At 46.7% G+C, this 15,385-nt stretch overlaps 1 protein-coding gene across 1 annotated transcript; it reads right to left on the reverse strand.

The window, feature by feature from the left end:
• Window positions 1–10,183: 10,183 nt before the first annotated feature.
• LOC127333043 (trans-cinnamate 4-monooxygenase) lies at window positions 10,184–13,963 on the reverse strand. The gene is made up of 3 exons (XM_051359363.2): window positions 12,999–13,963; window positions 11,932–12,053; window positions 10,184–11,052 (listed from the first exon to the last, which is right to left on the reverse strand). The coding sequence occupies exons 1-3, from the start codon at window positions 13,781–13,783 to the stop codon at window positions 10,454–10,456; spliced, it is 1,506 nt and encodes a 501-aa protein (XP_051215323.1). The 5' UTR covers window positions 13,784–13,963; the 3' UTR covers window positions 10,184–10,453.
• Between the last annotated feature and the right edge of the window lie 1,422 nt (window positions 13,964–15,385).

The following is a 15,385-nucleotide window of genomic DNA, read 5'->3' on the forward strand; positions in this document are numbered from 1 at the left end:
AGATCCCTTAATTCTTCATGAAGTAGCCAAATCTCCAATGCCCTCCACTTGTACCTATTGATCAAGTTTGAGATTGTTGGTCCCCAACCAAGTTGGGTCCTAAGAGGTTAGTCACAATAGGCTTGGCAACCCAAATGGTTCTTTTCTTGAAACCACTTTGAGTTCCAACAAACTTGGCAAACACATTGCCATCCTTATCCTTCCCTAGAGAATAATCATTATCAACAATTATAGGGTTAGATAAGGTACCACCTAAGCAAGAAGAAGCGAAGTGCCCCTTCTCACGGCATAAGTAGCAAGTGTTCCCCTTTCTCTTCTTTATTGATTTCTTCTCTTGGGGAACAATATCTTGATTCTTCTTGGGAAGTGCCCTATCTTCAACTTGAGGTCGAGCATGAGCTTGACCTTGACCTTGTGGCCGTTTCCCTTGTTGTTTCTCACTCAAGTGCTTCTTCTTCTTCAATGGGCATGATCTAACATGATGCCCTTCAACCTTGCACTTGAAGCAAACCAACTTGGCCGGATCCTTGACTTTGTCTTGGCCCTTCTTCTTGTTGCTCTTGCTCTTGGACTTGTTCTTGTTATTGGAGTTGAATCCAAGTCCACTTTTGTCATTGGGGGATTGTTGCACACTCAACATCTTGTCAAGTGCGGATTTCCCTTCATGACGCTTTTCCAAGTCTTTCTTCAAAGAAAGGACTTGGGCCTCGAGCTCTTTTATTTCCTCTACATGGTTAGTAGAAATACAAGTACTAGAGGAAGTAGAAGCTTCATTGTTAGAGCAACAAGGCAAAGTGAGTAATCCAACACAAGGTGTATCACTAGTTTGACTAGATGGATTACAAGGACTAGCACATGAAGATCTAGCATTTGTAGTAGAGATTGTGCTAATGTCCACATGAGGCTCACGAGATGTTACCTTCGTGATACTAGCCTCATGAGCTAACTTTAGCCCATCATAGGAAATTAGAAGGTCATCATGAGAGCCCGAGAGCTTTTTATGACTTTCTTCCAATTCCCTATAATTGCTAGTTAGCAACTCAAGTTGAGCCCTTAGCTCAACATTCTCCTTTAAGGTCGATGCTTCACAAGAATTAGAGTTAGTAGCACACGCATCAACAATAGTTTTCTCATTTTCATGCATATAGGATTCAACTTTTTGTGTAAGCATGAAATTAGCATGCTTCTCATCTTTTAGCTCATGCTTGAGGAGAGTGAATCTCATTTCCTCATTTTCAACATGGCACTCCAACTTCACTATGGTTTCCTTATATTTATTCAAGATATCCATAGAGTATTCGAGATTAGCACGAGCTTCTTTATTACCATGAAGAGAAGCATATATCATTGCCATATTATGCACCAAGGTATTATATTCTTCATCATTATCATCATCATCACTCTCATCATTAGAGGAAGTGTTAGGAGTCAAAGTAGGAGATACCTTTGATCCATTTGCCATAAGGCACATGTGCATACCGGAGAATGAAGATGAAGATATTCTTGAATCCTCATTTGAAAACATGTCTTGATCCATATAGTGTTCGGTTTCCTCTACATTGTTAGTCAACAAACAACTAGAGGAAATATAAGCATTTTGATTATGGGGGCAAGACAAGGTAAGCATATCTTCATGAGATCTATGTAAGCAATTTACACATGATATGCGAGGACTATCAACACAAGCATGTAGATTATTTTCAATGCTAGATGTGTTTAAGTCCAAAGAGGAAGCATTGCAATGGGATAGAGATGAAGAATCGTCACTATTGAGCAAAATGTCAACATTGCAATTTTCCTCACCACTCACCATATCATTACCTTGTGTCTTGCTACACGTTGGTGAAGTGGAAGAAGATGAGAACTCATCACGGCCGGAGGTGGAAGCAACTTGGAGCTCTTCATGATGTGAAGGGGAAGAGAGCTCTTCGGAGACACCACCGACCAATTGAGAAGTGGATCCACCAAACATTTCCTTAAGCTTGATCCACATCTCATGAGACGATTTTCGCTTTATATATATCAAGAACCTACGAAAATCGGGTCTCAAAGAGAATAAAAGCTCATTAGATACTTGAGCTTCAAGATGTAAGTTTTTCTCATCCTCTAAAGATAGATTTTGAGAATCCATCGGAGGAGAAAAACCGACATCTAGAAATTGCTCTATATGTGGACACAAGGTCCGAAGCTTACAAAGCAAGCAATTTCTCCACAAAAGATAATTTGTGCCATTAAAGACAATTGTGTCATTGTGCACTATACTAGCCGACATCTTTACTCTCAAGGCGGTGAAGCCTTAAACAAGGAGAGACCTTGCTCTGATACCAATTGAAAGATCGAGATGTCGCCTAGAGGGGGGGTGAATAGGCAATTACAAACTCTCGCGGATTTGTCTTGTAACAATGCGGAATAAAACTATCGTTTAGTTTACAAGCACAAACCCTAAATATGCTAAGCTCAACTAAGTGTAACAATAGCAACTAGAGCTAAGCAAGATAGGCACAAGATATATGTAGCACAAGTGATAGCAAGATATATGTACTTCAAGCACGATGGCTATCACAAGGAAAGAGAGCTCGGGTATAGAAATAACCGAGGCACGCGGAGACGAGGATGTATTCCCGTGTTCCCTTGCTTTGCAACAAGGTACGTCACGTTTGGAGGAGTGGAGGTCCCACGAAGGATTCCCCGCGCCACGAAGGCTCACCCTATTCTCCGAACCACACCCACGAAGGATAATGGCCCTTTCCTTATGGTTAGCTTTTCCTCCGCTCCGGAGATGGCAAGCTCCACAACCACTTCACAAGCTCCACGAAGGAGAAGCCCGGGCCTCTTCACAATCTTCTTGAAGAGATCACCGGAGCACCAATCACCAAGCCAACTAGGAGGTCACCCTCCAAGAGTAACAAGCTCATGGTCTCTCACTCGAACAAATCGTGGTGGAGAGCTCAACACTATGCAATGACGCAAAGCAAGAACACCGGAGGTGTTCAAGTCCTTCACACTCAAATCCCACCAAAGCAACGAATGCTAGGATGAGATTGGAGAGAAAGAACAAGGGGGAAAGTCAACCAAAGACTCCAAGATCTAGATCCCAAGAGATTCCCTCACTTAGAGAAGAAACGGTTTGGTGGAAGTGTAGATCTAGATCTCCTCTCTCAAATCCTCAAATATGAGCAAGAATCATGGGGGGGAACAAGAGAGAGAGAGAGCAACTTCTTCAAATGCAACAATGGAGGTGAGAGAAAGGGAAGAAGTACTTGTCTAAAGGTGGAAGAAGACCTATTTATAGTCCAAGAAGAGAAATAACCGTTGGGGGAAAAACCAGGAGAAAAACGCATTAAAAAGGCCCAAACGTGCCCAGCCGGTGGCCCCAGCCGGCTGACCGGGCTGAGGCCGGACAGGCGGTCAGCAGCCGGTCCGACCGGATCGAGCCAAACACGGCGCGTGGGCCTCGTGGAGAAGCAAAGCCCGGCAGGCGGGAGCGATGGGCCGGCGCAGCAGCCAGGCCCAGGCGGGGCGAGCCGCAGAGCGGCAGGTAGGCGTGGAGCGCGCGCGGGCAGCGCAGGCCGCCTGGGCCGCGCGGGGCAGCGGTGGCCGTGTGGGCCGGTGGGGCGGAGGCGGCCCGGAGCCGAATCCGGTCGGGCCAGCACGCGCCAGCTGGCCGGTCGAGGGACCGGGCCTTCGGCCGGTCATGGGCCAAATGGCCTCTGGCCGCGGCCCGGATGGCACCGGTCACCAGGCCGGTTCGGGACCGGGTGGGCCGGCGCGCGGCCCGGCTGACCGGGCGGCCGGCCGGCTGCCACCCCTCTGTTTTTTTCTTTTCTTTTCTTTTTATCCTTTTCTCTTTTTCCCTTTTCTTTAATAACAAATGCTCCCGAACTCCGAATCGCATGAAACCAATTTTGTTTGGAAGATAACAACGAATGCTATCTTATAGAAAGTGAAAACCCAAGAATCTGTAGGAGGGGATTTTATCATGAATATAAAAGGTAGAACCTTATATCATGAATAACCGGTAAAATCACCCAACCTCGAAAACGCAATAGAAGATGCATGTGAACTCCGTTTTCGATGAACTTGGGCTTGTTGTAAAGCTAGCAACAAGCTCAAGAACCTCACACCGAGAAATACCAAGAAGCAATAAGAATATGCGATGCATGCAAGGATTGAGCTCCCTAAGACGATGTGATCAAGTTAACCAACCGAAAGCCCCTCTTGATAGTGCGGCTATCTATCCTATAATCCGGTCTCCCATCAACCACCTCGAGACCGGTAAAAGGAAAGCCTATCAAGGTCATACCTTTGCCTTGCGCATCCCATCACTTGATCATTGTCGCTTCGTGTATACTCACAAATGCTCCCCCATACACTATGATGGGAAAGCTTCATTGATGCACATCTTCACATGTCCATTATCACCAAATGGACGGCAAGCTTCAAGCATGTGATCCACTCAAGATGCTCATCTTGAACTTGCCCAACTCAACCTTGTATCTTCTCATACTCACTTGAGATAGAGCATGGCTAATATTGGGTTCCACATAAGAACACCATCTTCATTTCTTCTTCTTGATCATATCACATATGTATCTTCAAATCGATGATCTTGATGCCAATACACAAGGTATATCTTTATTTTCATGGCATCCATACTTGAATCCAACACATGGAGAACAAGTAGAACCTATGGAATATTCCTTCATATAAACTCAATGAAAACATTAGTCCATAGGGGTTGTCATTAATTACCAAAACCACACATAGGGGCAATATACCCTTACAATGGCGCTACGGCAAGTTTTAACCTTTTTCAAGTTTTAGCGCAACGGAAGGTAAAGGTGATAACTTTTGCTATAGCGGTGTTCCTACAATGAAGCTAGAGCATGTGCAACAAGTAAAGGAATCAACAAGATAGTAAGAGTGAGGAGCGAGACAACCGGGGGGCGCGAGGCGAGTCGATGTTTGTTTCCCGCAGTTCCCTCCACTAAAGGAGGTACGTCTGCGTTGAGGAGGTGCTAGTCTCACACAAGAGACTAGGCGGCCACACCACGAAGGAAGGCCTCACCCTCTTCCTCGAGAGAGCTCCACGGAGGTGCTCTCCCTCTTCCACTAAGGCACCGGTCGAGGCGGTGATTCCTTCACAAGGTTGGGGCGAGCTCCACACACACAAGGATGCTCCCAACACCCTATGGAGCTAGTACATCACCAAGCTAGACTCCATAGCTGCACATCTCCAATGCTCCACCATAGGAACCCATCTCCAATGCTCCACCAAAGGAAACCCTCCAAAACTCCACCAAGAAGCTCTTTCAGTGCTCCACCAAGAAGCTCTTCCAGTGCTCCACCAAGAAGCTCTTCCAATGCTCCACCAAGAAGCTCTTCCAATGCTCCACCAAGAAGCTCTTCCACCAAGGAACCCTAACAACAAGATCCACTAAGGACTACCACGAATTGGTGAACTTTCTCTCGGTAGAATGATAGATCGGGGTCTCCTCCACCACCTCACAAAGTATGAGCAAGATTGGTTGGGTGGATGAGGAGATCCCCTCAAATTTGAGCTCAGCAACAATGGAGGAGAGAGAGATAAGAGGTAGGGCTGGGTGGAGAAGAAGGGGCCTTTATATAGGTCCCTCCAAATCCAACCGTTGCCCACTGTTTTTGCCTAAGCGGTACTACCGCTCCTAGAAGCGGTACTACCGCTCTGAGTTCGAATTCCCCACTGAACTTGCCCACGTGGACACATTGCGGTACTACCGCTCGCGGTACCGCTTGCGGTACCACAATAGGGTCCAGACCTTACTGGATCCCAAGCGGTACACGAGCGGTATCAGAGCGGTACTACCGTAACGCGTTACGGTACTTAGCGCGGTACCGTGGGCGGTACTACCGCCCTCGAGCGGTACTACCGCTCCAGGTACCGTGAAGGTACCGCAACGTGTTCTGTGGGGCAAATCCTTGTGCAATGCTCAGAGCGGTATCACGGGCGGTACCAGTAGAGGTAGCGGTACTACCGCTCCTGGTACCGGTAGTACCGCTATGGCTAAAACAGCTTTCCTCTCTTCCTCTCCTACCATGTCACCTCACGACACACACGCAAAACCAGAAACCCTAAGAGCTACGCTTCGGTCTTCTGATCAAAATGTGCTCAGCGAGGGTACCGTGCATCTTGCAAACCTATCAATAACAAACTTTGTGCATGGTTAGAATTGTTCGAGTGTTGTTATCAAACACACAAAACACGGGATATGGATCTTGCTCTTACAAGCTGCAACCCAACTTGTAGTTGAAAAAATCTCGGTTGCAACCCAACTTGTAGTTGGAAAAATCTCGGTTGCAACCCAACTTGTAGTTTGAAAAATCTCGGTTGCAACCCCGGTTGCAACTGGGAAAATATTAGATGCAACCCAACTTGCAATTGAAAAATGATCTCACCAGAAATCTCATTTGCAACTAGAAAATTCTTAGTGCAACCCCTCTCGGGCAGCAGTGAAAATGTCAGTTGCAACCCAACTTACAACTAAAAAAGAATCTCAGTTGCAACCCTAGTTACAACATAAAACTATCAGTTGTAGCCCCGACTTTTAACTAGAGAAAAACTCGGCAGTCTCACTTGCAAATGAAAAATCTCAGTTGAAATCATACTTGCAACTGAAAAAATAATTAGGTGACAAATTTCTACAAGTGCATCGCAAAAAAATAAAGATAAATAAAAAAACAAAATTAAAATAGGACAAAAAAGCCCAACCCCACAAAGGCATGAATGGGCCGCTCAACAATAAAACAAAAATATCAGTTGCAACTGAAAATTCTCAGTTGCAACCCACTTGTAACAGGAAAATCTCAGTTTCGCGGCTAGCAAGTGTAAAATATTAATTACATACCGACTTACAACTAGAATCTTAGTTGTATCTCTACTTGCAAGTAAGCTTAGTTGCTTCCCTATTTGCAAGTGAAGCCAGTTACAACTCCACTTGCAGTTGGAAATCTTAAGTTGTAACCCCAATTGTAACTAGAATATTTTAATTGCACAAGACCCACTTGCAACTGGAAAAACAACCCTTAGTTTGCAACCCTATTTGTAACCCAAAAAAATTCAGTTGTAAGCCCACTTAAAACTAGAAAAAAACTCACTTACAACTCACTTGTAACTCCCGCGCTATCATAAATGGTGACACAATCCAATCATTCTGTAATCGACTAAACTCTAACATAAATCTAGGTCAACACATAATTAGTAAAAAAATAAAAAAAGTGCAAACAAGGGAGTAATAAGAATTATTGAAAAATATACTTTCTGTGCACAATATCGAGAAGGACGTTAAGAAGCTGAAAGAATAAATTTATAAGTACTACAAGGATAAAAGGAGTTTTGTCTTGGTGGGATAAAAAAATATTGGAATGTCGCGACAACCGTGAAAAATGCAGTTTCATCATATTGAAATAAATAGCAGTATCTCAAGCGTTTGTTTGGCAAGATCAAGGAGATTTGGAATCTATCTAGGGTGAGAATTGTTTATTTTCCATATGCACTGTCTAGGAGATTGGAAAAGGTTGGTCATCAGGTTGGTCATAGTGGTAAGTATCATGTAGTAGTATCATGCATATGATACTTGTATATAATATCTTTATAGTGAGTAGTATCATGAAGTAGTGTCATAGGCATGCTATATTTCTTGCTTTTTAGAATCTCAATACAAATTTGTGTACAAGATTTGTTTGGCATTAATTTTTCTCGTGGTATGCGCTATGATACGTTATCCACCTATATTAATGTAATCTTCCCTCTCCCACGTGCATGATACTAGCTAAGATAATAACACTTAGCTAGCCTCACGGACCATGGACGTTTTGTGACTGGCTATGTTTATCGAGGACTATGAGGGAAGAGATGCGCAGAGAAGTTTGTCTTTGGTGGTCTGTACATCGATCTGAGGGAAAATCCATAGCACCCCGGAGCTAGACAGGAAGAACGAGGTGGTCGACCTTGCACGTCGTGTGGGGAAGACAAAGGAGGTCCATATGGCTCCAAAGTTTTTCTTCTAGCGAACTATGTTCTTCTCTGGGTGATGCGACGTTGCAGAACTACTGATGTGTTTCGCCTCCCTCTCGACGATGCATGGGGAGGGCAGGAAAATATTGGTTGTGAAGATGAAAAGATACAGTTTTTCTGCAAAAATTGTGGTCTGCTTAGGGGCACGACCATGAAGAGTGTTATGATGGGGTATGGGAGGTGAAAGATCTCTAATATGGGGATTGGATGCTCGCAGTTCGCCGCAACTCGCTGCCTGTTACTGAACCCTGATGTTTTTAACCTCGTGCTCCGGCTTGTGGAGGCTGGTCTGTCCGTGGTAGCATGAATCCTATAGCGAAGAAGAGGTCCTCTCAAGATGTGTCCTTGGAAGAGGAGGAGGTAAAAGATACCGCTGAAATCCCACTCAAATATGTCCCTATGGAAGAAGATATAAAGGATGATGATCAGTCAAAAGCTAGAAGAAACTAGACCTCGGGGATACTTAGGGTATTGAATCTGGTAATTAAGGAGCTAGACGTGCCTCCACCACCTTCAAGCTACACCAATCTTGTGATCGTACAAAGCAAAGGAAAACAAACAAGCTCTGAAAAGGACTTGGCAACACCGTCGGCCTCCTCCTACGAGGACCGCCGGGCCCAATGACGGCAGTCGCGTTGTGGGAAAGTCGCCGACCGTTCAAGAGCTTGTCTGTCTTGTACAGACATATAAGGCCTATGCGAGACAAGACATAGCAAAGAAAGAGTTGAAACTACTGTATTGGGATGAAGGGATGTTATCAGGTGTCAGGAGACGCTAAAGGTGGCGGTCTTATACTACACTAAAGTAAAGACTCTCACGGTGGATCTCCGCTCATTCGGTAATCGTCACATTGACGCGCATGTAAGTGGTGGTCATTCGATCATGTGTGAAGAGCTATGTTTGCATACGCATAATTGAAACCGTATGATCGGCGGCACATGCGGTCTAAGCTCCACCAAATTCAGCATAGATCTGATAAACCCTGGCTGATGATGGGTGCTTTTAACAAAGCTATGTGGAAAGAGGAGCACTTCTCCCACACTCCGCGGTTTGAGAGGCTGATGATAATTTTCATGAGGTTCTCTCGCACTTCGGTCTCCATGACATTGGTTTTATTGGCACACCATGGACCTTCGATAATAAGCAAAAAAAAAAAGCGAACACAACATTAAAGTGAGACTCGAGCACATGGTCGCGTCACCTACATGGTCTACAGTATTTCCAGAGTATCGTTTGAGACATATTGTTTCATCCCGATCAGACAACTTCCCTACTCCTCTCAGCAGAACAGACAACAAACCGTAAAATAGAGAGCCCGATCTGGAAGACTACTCATTTAAAAAACGTGCCTAAGGAAATAGAGAAGAAAAGGAATCAACTAGATAGTGCGAGGAAGCTCAACCGATGAAAGTGGGTCTCAAGGCGAGTGTAGGGCTTGAAAAGAGATGGACGAATTGTGAAAAAGAGATCGACAAATTGCTTTATAGAGAGAAAATTATGTGGATGCAACGGTCACACATTGCATGGTTGCTTGAGGGAGATCGTAACACCAAATATTTCCATCGAATGGCATGTTGGAGGAGAAAGAAAAACAACATTTGGAAGCTCAAAAGTCGTGACAGAACCTGGACCTCAGATACAAAGGAAATGGAGAACATGTCTCGAGGGGTTTTCCAAACCCTTTACACGAGGGATTAACACATCGAGCCAAGCATTATTATGGATATATTAGCGACCCTGGATTATTTTCCTTTATATTCATCAAGAAAGCTTATAAATATTAATTAACATCGCATAGTGATCCAACATCACAAATGGTTTTACTATTGAGCTAATATTACTTACGAACAACATATACAAGTGTTTTGACGTATGACAATAATAAACATTGCGTAAACTGAAGTTGGTTAAAGTTGTTACTCTCGTATGTGATTCTTTTTTGTCGCAATATTTTTATTGTCCTACAACCATATTATTTCTTATAAAAAAATGTGATATACCTGAAACCATCAATTATTCGTTAGAAAATTTCAACCGACTGAAAATAATGCTTTCGCATTTGCGAGTGCCACCACGCTAGCTGGAACTGAAGTGGAAGAAGAAAAACTGAAATGGACGTAGTGGAGCAAATTTTGTAGTGCCATCTGAGTGTGTGTACTGATGAGTAATCGTCTCACTTCGCAGTGAAGAAGTTTTACATCATTATCACCAACATAGTAAATCTACAACATGACGCCTCACATGAAGACCAACAAAAATGCAACTAAGTAAAATAAAAGCACAAAAAAAGGAAAATACACATCACATGCGTGCATAGATCGATCTCTCGGCACCAGCGTTCACGCATGCATGCACAGACAACGCATGTCAGAAGCCTCCATATGATCAAAGAGAAAAATTCTAGGCCTCGAGCGGCTTGCAGACGACGGTGGCGTGCTTGAGGATCTGGTTGCTGAACTGTCCGGGCTTCTCGGTGGTGTCGATCTTGTCCTGCCCGGGCGGCGGCAGCAGCTGGAAGTTCTGCACGAGGCGTCCGAGCGTGATGCCAATGATGGGCAGCGCGAGGACGATCCCGGGGCAGCTCCGGCGGCCGACGCCGAAGGGCACGAAGCGGAAGTCGTTGCCGTGGGCCTCGACGGCCTTCTCCTCCTCGAGGAAGCGCTCCGGCCTGAACTCATCGGCGCGCACCCACCGCTTGGGGTCGTTGGCGAGGAACCATGCGTTGACGAGGATCTTGGACTCGGCTGGGATGTCGTAGCCGGCGAGCTTGGCGTCGCTAAGGTTCATGTGCGGCACGAGCAGCGGGATGGCCATGCGGAGGCGGAGGGTCTCCTTCACGACGGACTGCAGGTAGGGGAGGCGCTCGAGGTCCGGCTCCGTCACCGCCACGTTGGGGCCCAGCACGGCGGCCATCTCGTCGCGGAGCTTTGACTGGACGTCCGCGTGGTTCACCAGCTCGGCGATGCCCCACTCGATCGACCACAGGGTTGTCTCGATGGCTGCAGAGAAGGAATCAAATTAAGGTCATTGCCAAATTTGTCCTACTACTCCACTCGATCTGAGACTCTGAGTACTATCTTAGCTTAAGATTTTCTGGTACTAATTGATGGATGTATATTGCGTTTCTTCTGCAAATCCTGACAAGAAACAAGTCTACAACTTGCCCTGTCACAAACATGCAGTAGCTGTCAAAAAAATGTCTAACTGCACCGACAGTTGATTAGTGCCGTTGAAATGATTTGTAATTTATAGGTACTAGAACGTGGGATCACGTGGACTCAGTTGTGGCCGCCATTTCATTCATATAAGTATTATACGGGTTCAGTGCACACCTAGGATGTTGACGGGATCCAACTGAATCACAACAAGTCAAAAACCAGCTACTCATCAAGAACTGAGAGGATTCTTTGTGTAGTGCACGTGCTTTGGCGGCCAAATCTCGTGTTAATTAAGAATATATAAAAATGTTAGGTGCTGGCGGCTCTGATTAGGTTGCTTCCTATGGTGCGTGCTACTTTTCATTAAGAAAGAAATGGTCCTCAACGATAACATCGTGACTAGACCTCACTACATCCATGTGACTACGCATGGGTACTGTGACTACGTATTTAACAATAAGCCCACTTGTCTTCTGAAGACTTATTTTTTCAACATGGTACAGTATACAATGTTTGATTCTTGGATTCCCTTGATTCTTTACCAAGAGCAACATTTTCATTTTCAGAACTAGCTAGCTAGAGGTGAAGCATGAATTTTACTCTTAAAAAAACCTTGCATTTCCAGCTTGGGTGCAGTATACCCTGTTTGTTTCTTTATCAAGAACAACATTTTCCTTTTCAAAACAAGCTAGATAGAGGTACTGAAGTATGAAATTTTACCAGCGACGTTGATGTTCTCGACGATGTAGAGGACGTTGTCGTGGTTGATCTCGCCCTTCCTCTCGGCCTCCAGGATGTGATCCATGGCGCACCTGATCTCCCCATTCTGCTCCAGCGCCTTCCTGCATTCATCATACATGACACATGCTTATTAGTTTCTGAGTTGGACAGCAGGCAACTGGTCTCTGAAGCTTCCCATGCAGTGAAAGTGCAGGCATGCTGGTTGTTGGCATGCGTGATCTATCATCAGCTCCACCGAGCAGAACAAATCCAGATATACTTTACAGTGTCGGTGTATGATGAGTGAGTCGGACTTGAACCAATTGCAAAGGCAAATTAGTTAACTGATAACGCCTTATTGTAGCTTTTGGATCCATCGCATGATGCGAGCTCTCACCTAACATCGATGGAAGGTTGCATTCTACGCCAAGCAAAGGTTTCTTTAAGAAACACTAGTTGTGTAGCATCACTAAGCAAGTGACAAAAGGTCAGTCCCTCTCACCCTGCTGTACCTAACCCAAAATCTCATTGGACGTCTACTGCTTAATTTTCTTATTAGAGCCTAATGCAGTTCCTATGCTTATTGATTTGGGCGACAGTGACTGACATCATGGTTGGGGTTGAAACCATGAAAGAGTCAAAGTTTAGGTGCACAAGCACAACTCGCTTCCACTCAGAAAAGGAAAAAATAAGAAAACTTGTTCGAGTAAACATGAGCTTTCCTGGTTCATGACGTTAGCATTGACGCGTGAGGTGGGGCAGATCTGGATCACATCTGCCACCTAATCGTCAAACCGAAGCCTAGCTAACTTGTGCAGGTACTACCAAACTCTCTCTGGTTTCCTTCCTAAAAGGCCCTCCTCTGCCTCACCCACCGGAGCATTGCAATTTGCAACTGGTCAACTACCACCATGCAAACACGAGAAAAGATGCTACCAGGCTAATCGAATTCGAATTGGTTCGCTACATGTGACTGATATCGATCACCACTAGTAGCTAGCATTGTCATGATCCTAGGTAGTAGTATACGATTTAAGAACTAAGTAATAGGTACAGTAAGTGCTTACTTGCGGTCAGCGACGAAGTGGTCCTCGAATAGCTTCATCCTCTTGGTCTTGAGGTTGGTGCAGCGGTTGAGGTACTTGCGAAGGAACGGGCGGAGGATGGGGATGAAGTCGCCGTAGTTGTAGTCGAAGCTCTGCGAGAGGATGCTGCGCTCTGCGTTCATGGCCTTGAGCTTGTTGAAGAGCGGGTCGTCGACGGACTCGAACCTGCGGTCGAACATGATGCGGAACATGTCGTTGTACATCATGAGCTGCAGCCTTCGGCGGATCACGGTGCCGGCGGTGGCGGACGCCGGGTCGGCCTTGACGTCCTCCACCACGAGCCGGGCCTCCTCCTCCCATCCCACCCGGTTCTGCGCCACCACCTTGTTGGTGAAGAAGGGCACGGTCATGATCCGGCGCATCTTGCGCCAGTGGTCGCCGTAGACGGTGAAGACCATGTCCTGGCCGTTGCCGGTGAAGATGTCGAAGACGACGTTGCGGGTGCGGGAGCCGAACTCCACGCCCTGCGTGTGGAGCACCTCCTTGGCCAGCTCCGGGCTGGACACCACCACCAGGTTGCGGATGCCCATGCGGAGCAGGAACACCTCCCCGAACCGCTTCGCGATGCCCATCAGGTTGCGGTGGTTCAGGTCGTCGCCGACCTGGAGCCAGTTGCCGACGATGGGGGCGCCGGAGGGGCCGGGCGGGAGGCGGAAGCGCTTGCCGGTGAGCTTCGCGACGGCGATGGCCAGCACCGCCGCCGCGAAGAGCCCCAGCAGGGCCTTCTCCAGGAGGAGGACCTCCATCGATCGTCGATCGGTCGAGCGGTGGTAGGTGGCTTGTGTGGCTGTGGGATTGGGGAGTGTTGAGTTGAGAGATTTTGGTTGATCTGATTTGATGGAAGCGCGGTGGGGATTTTATATCCGGCCGGGGACGGGTCGGGTGAGTTTGGGAGTTTGGTGGTGGTATCAGCGGCGTGGACATTTGCCCGAAGTGGAGCATATTTTAACACGCGCGCGGGGGAACCATTTTTCTTACTTATCGTCGAGATCGGGGGTTGGTCTGGTCAAATTTCTTCCCATCGGAAAAGCCGCACGCGAGGGTGGGTGGCGGACGGACATGGCGGCTGCCGGCTGTGGAGCACCGTACCTAACCTTCACGTACGCACGGTGGCGATCGATGGCGGCGCCGCTGACCGGCGAGGTGGTGGTAGGTAGGAGCAGGTGTGGGATGGTGTGGTGGACTACGACCGGGAAACGGCAGCAACGGGGGCTGTTGCGCGACCACGTCAAGGAGTTAATGTGCATCGCGAGGAGGGCGTCGTGACACGGTGGCCGCCGATGGGGCACGGAGCAAGGGGCGGTGAGGAAGGAACTTTTGACAAAAGAGACCACCTGCCCAAGTGAATTGTCAAAAAAGACCACCTCCGAAAATTATTGTCAAAAAGGAATGGCTGCGTCGTGGCGGCGGCGTCTTGCGCGACACGTGTCGCCTGCCGCCACAGCCGGCTCCGGCAGGGCCTGCCGCCGTTGTCCCTGGCGGCAAGTCCACAATGATCAATGAATAGTTTCCTGATCGATGAACAGTGCACATTAGCTACAAAATTTGTTGAATTTGTCTTTTTTGTTGAGCCCAAAATACAACGTATTTTACAGTGAATTTTTGCACAATTGTAGTGCATAGAGTTATCTACATGTAGGTATTTTTTTTCGAATTTTTTGAGATACTTAAAAAAAAAATCAAAACATGCTACTATTCATAGATCAGGACAATGTGGACATGCCGCCGTTGGCTGTGGCGGCAGGCCCTGCCGCCTCCGGCTGTGGCGGCAGGCGACACGTGTCGCCTGGCACGCGTGCCGCCACGACGCAGGTGGTCCTTTTTGACAATAATTTTCGGAGGTGGTCTTTTTTGACAATTCACTCGCGCAGGTGGTCTCTTTTGTCAAAAATTCGAGAGGAAGAAGAAAGAGTAGTGCCAAAATTGAAATGTGGCTACCAAGGCCTGGCGTGTCCAATCGTATTGAGATCGGTTCCTTATTAATTGTCCCGATTCGCATATTTACAGATCTTACAAAAGCATTTCTAATTTCTAACGTCTGGCCTATAATAGACATACGCTCGCATCACTCATGTAAAACTGATTTTGCATAACCGTCAGAGTAAACATCTCGCCACGTCTTACTTTTCCCGCAGCCTCCTGCAAAATAAATCCACCGCTTTCAACCACTACTTCGATGTTTCCCGCAGATTCACATTCGTGTTTGGATCGCACCTCCCCGAGTGGGGATGCCACAACCCCAAGAACTCGATTGATTTCCTACAGATTCGGGCTGTTCTACAGATTCGGGCTCACGAGTTCGACGAGGCGTCCATGGCGAGGTTGCTCCGTAAGCACTCGGGGGTTTT

Source organism: Lolium perenne, chromosome 2 (genome assembly GCF_019359855.2).
Source record: "Lolium perenne isolate Kyuss_39 chromosome 2, Kyuss_2.0, whole genome shotgun sequence".
Taxonomy (NCBI): Eukaryota; Viridiplantae; Streptophyta; class Magnoliopsida; order Poales; family Poaceae; genus Lolium; species Lolium perenne.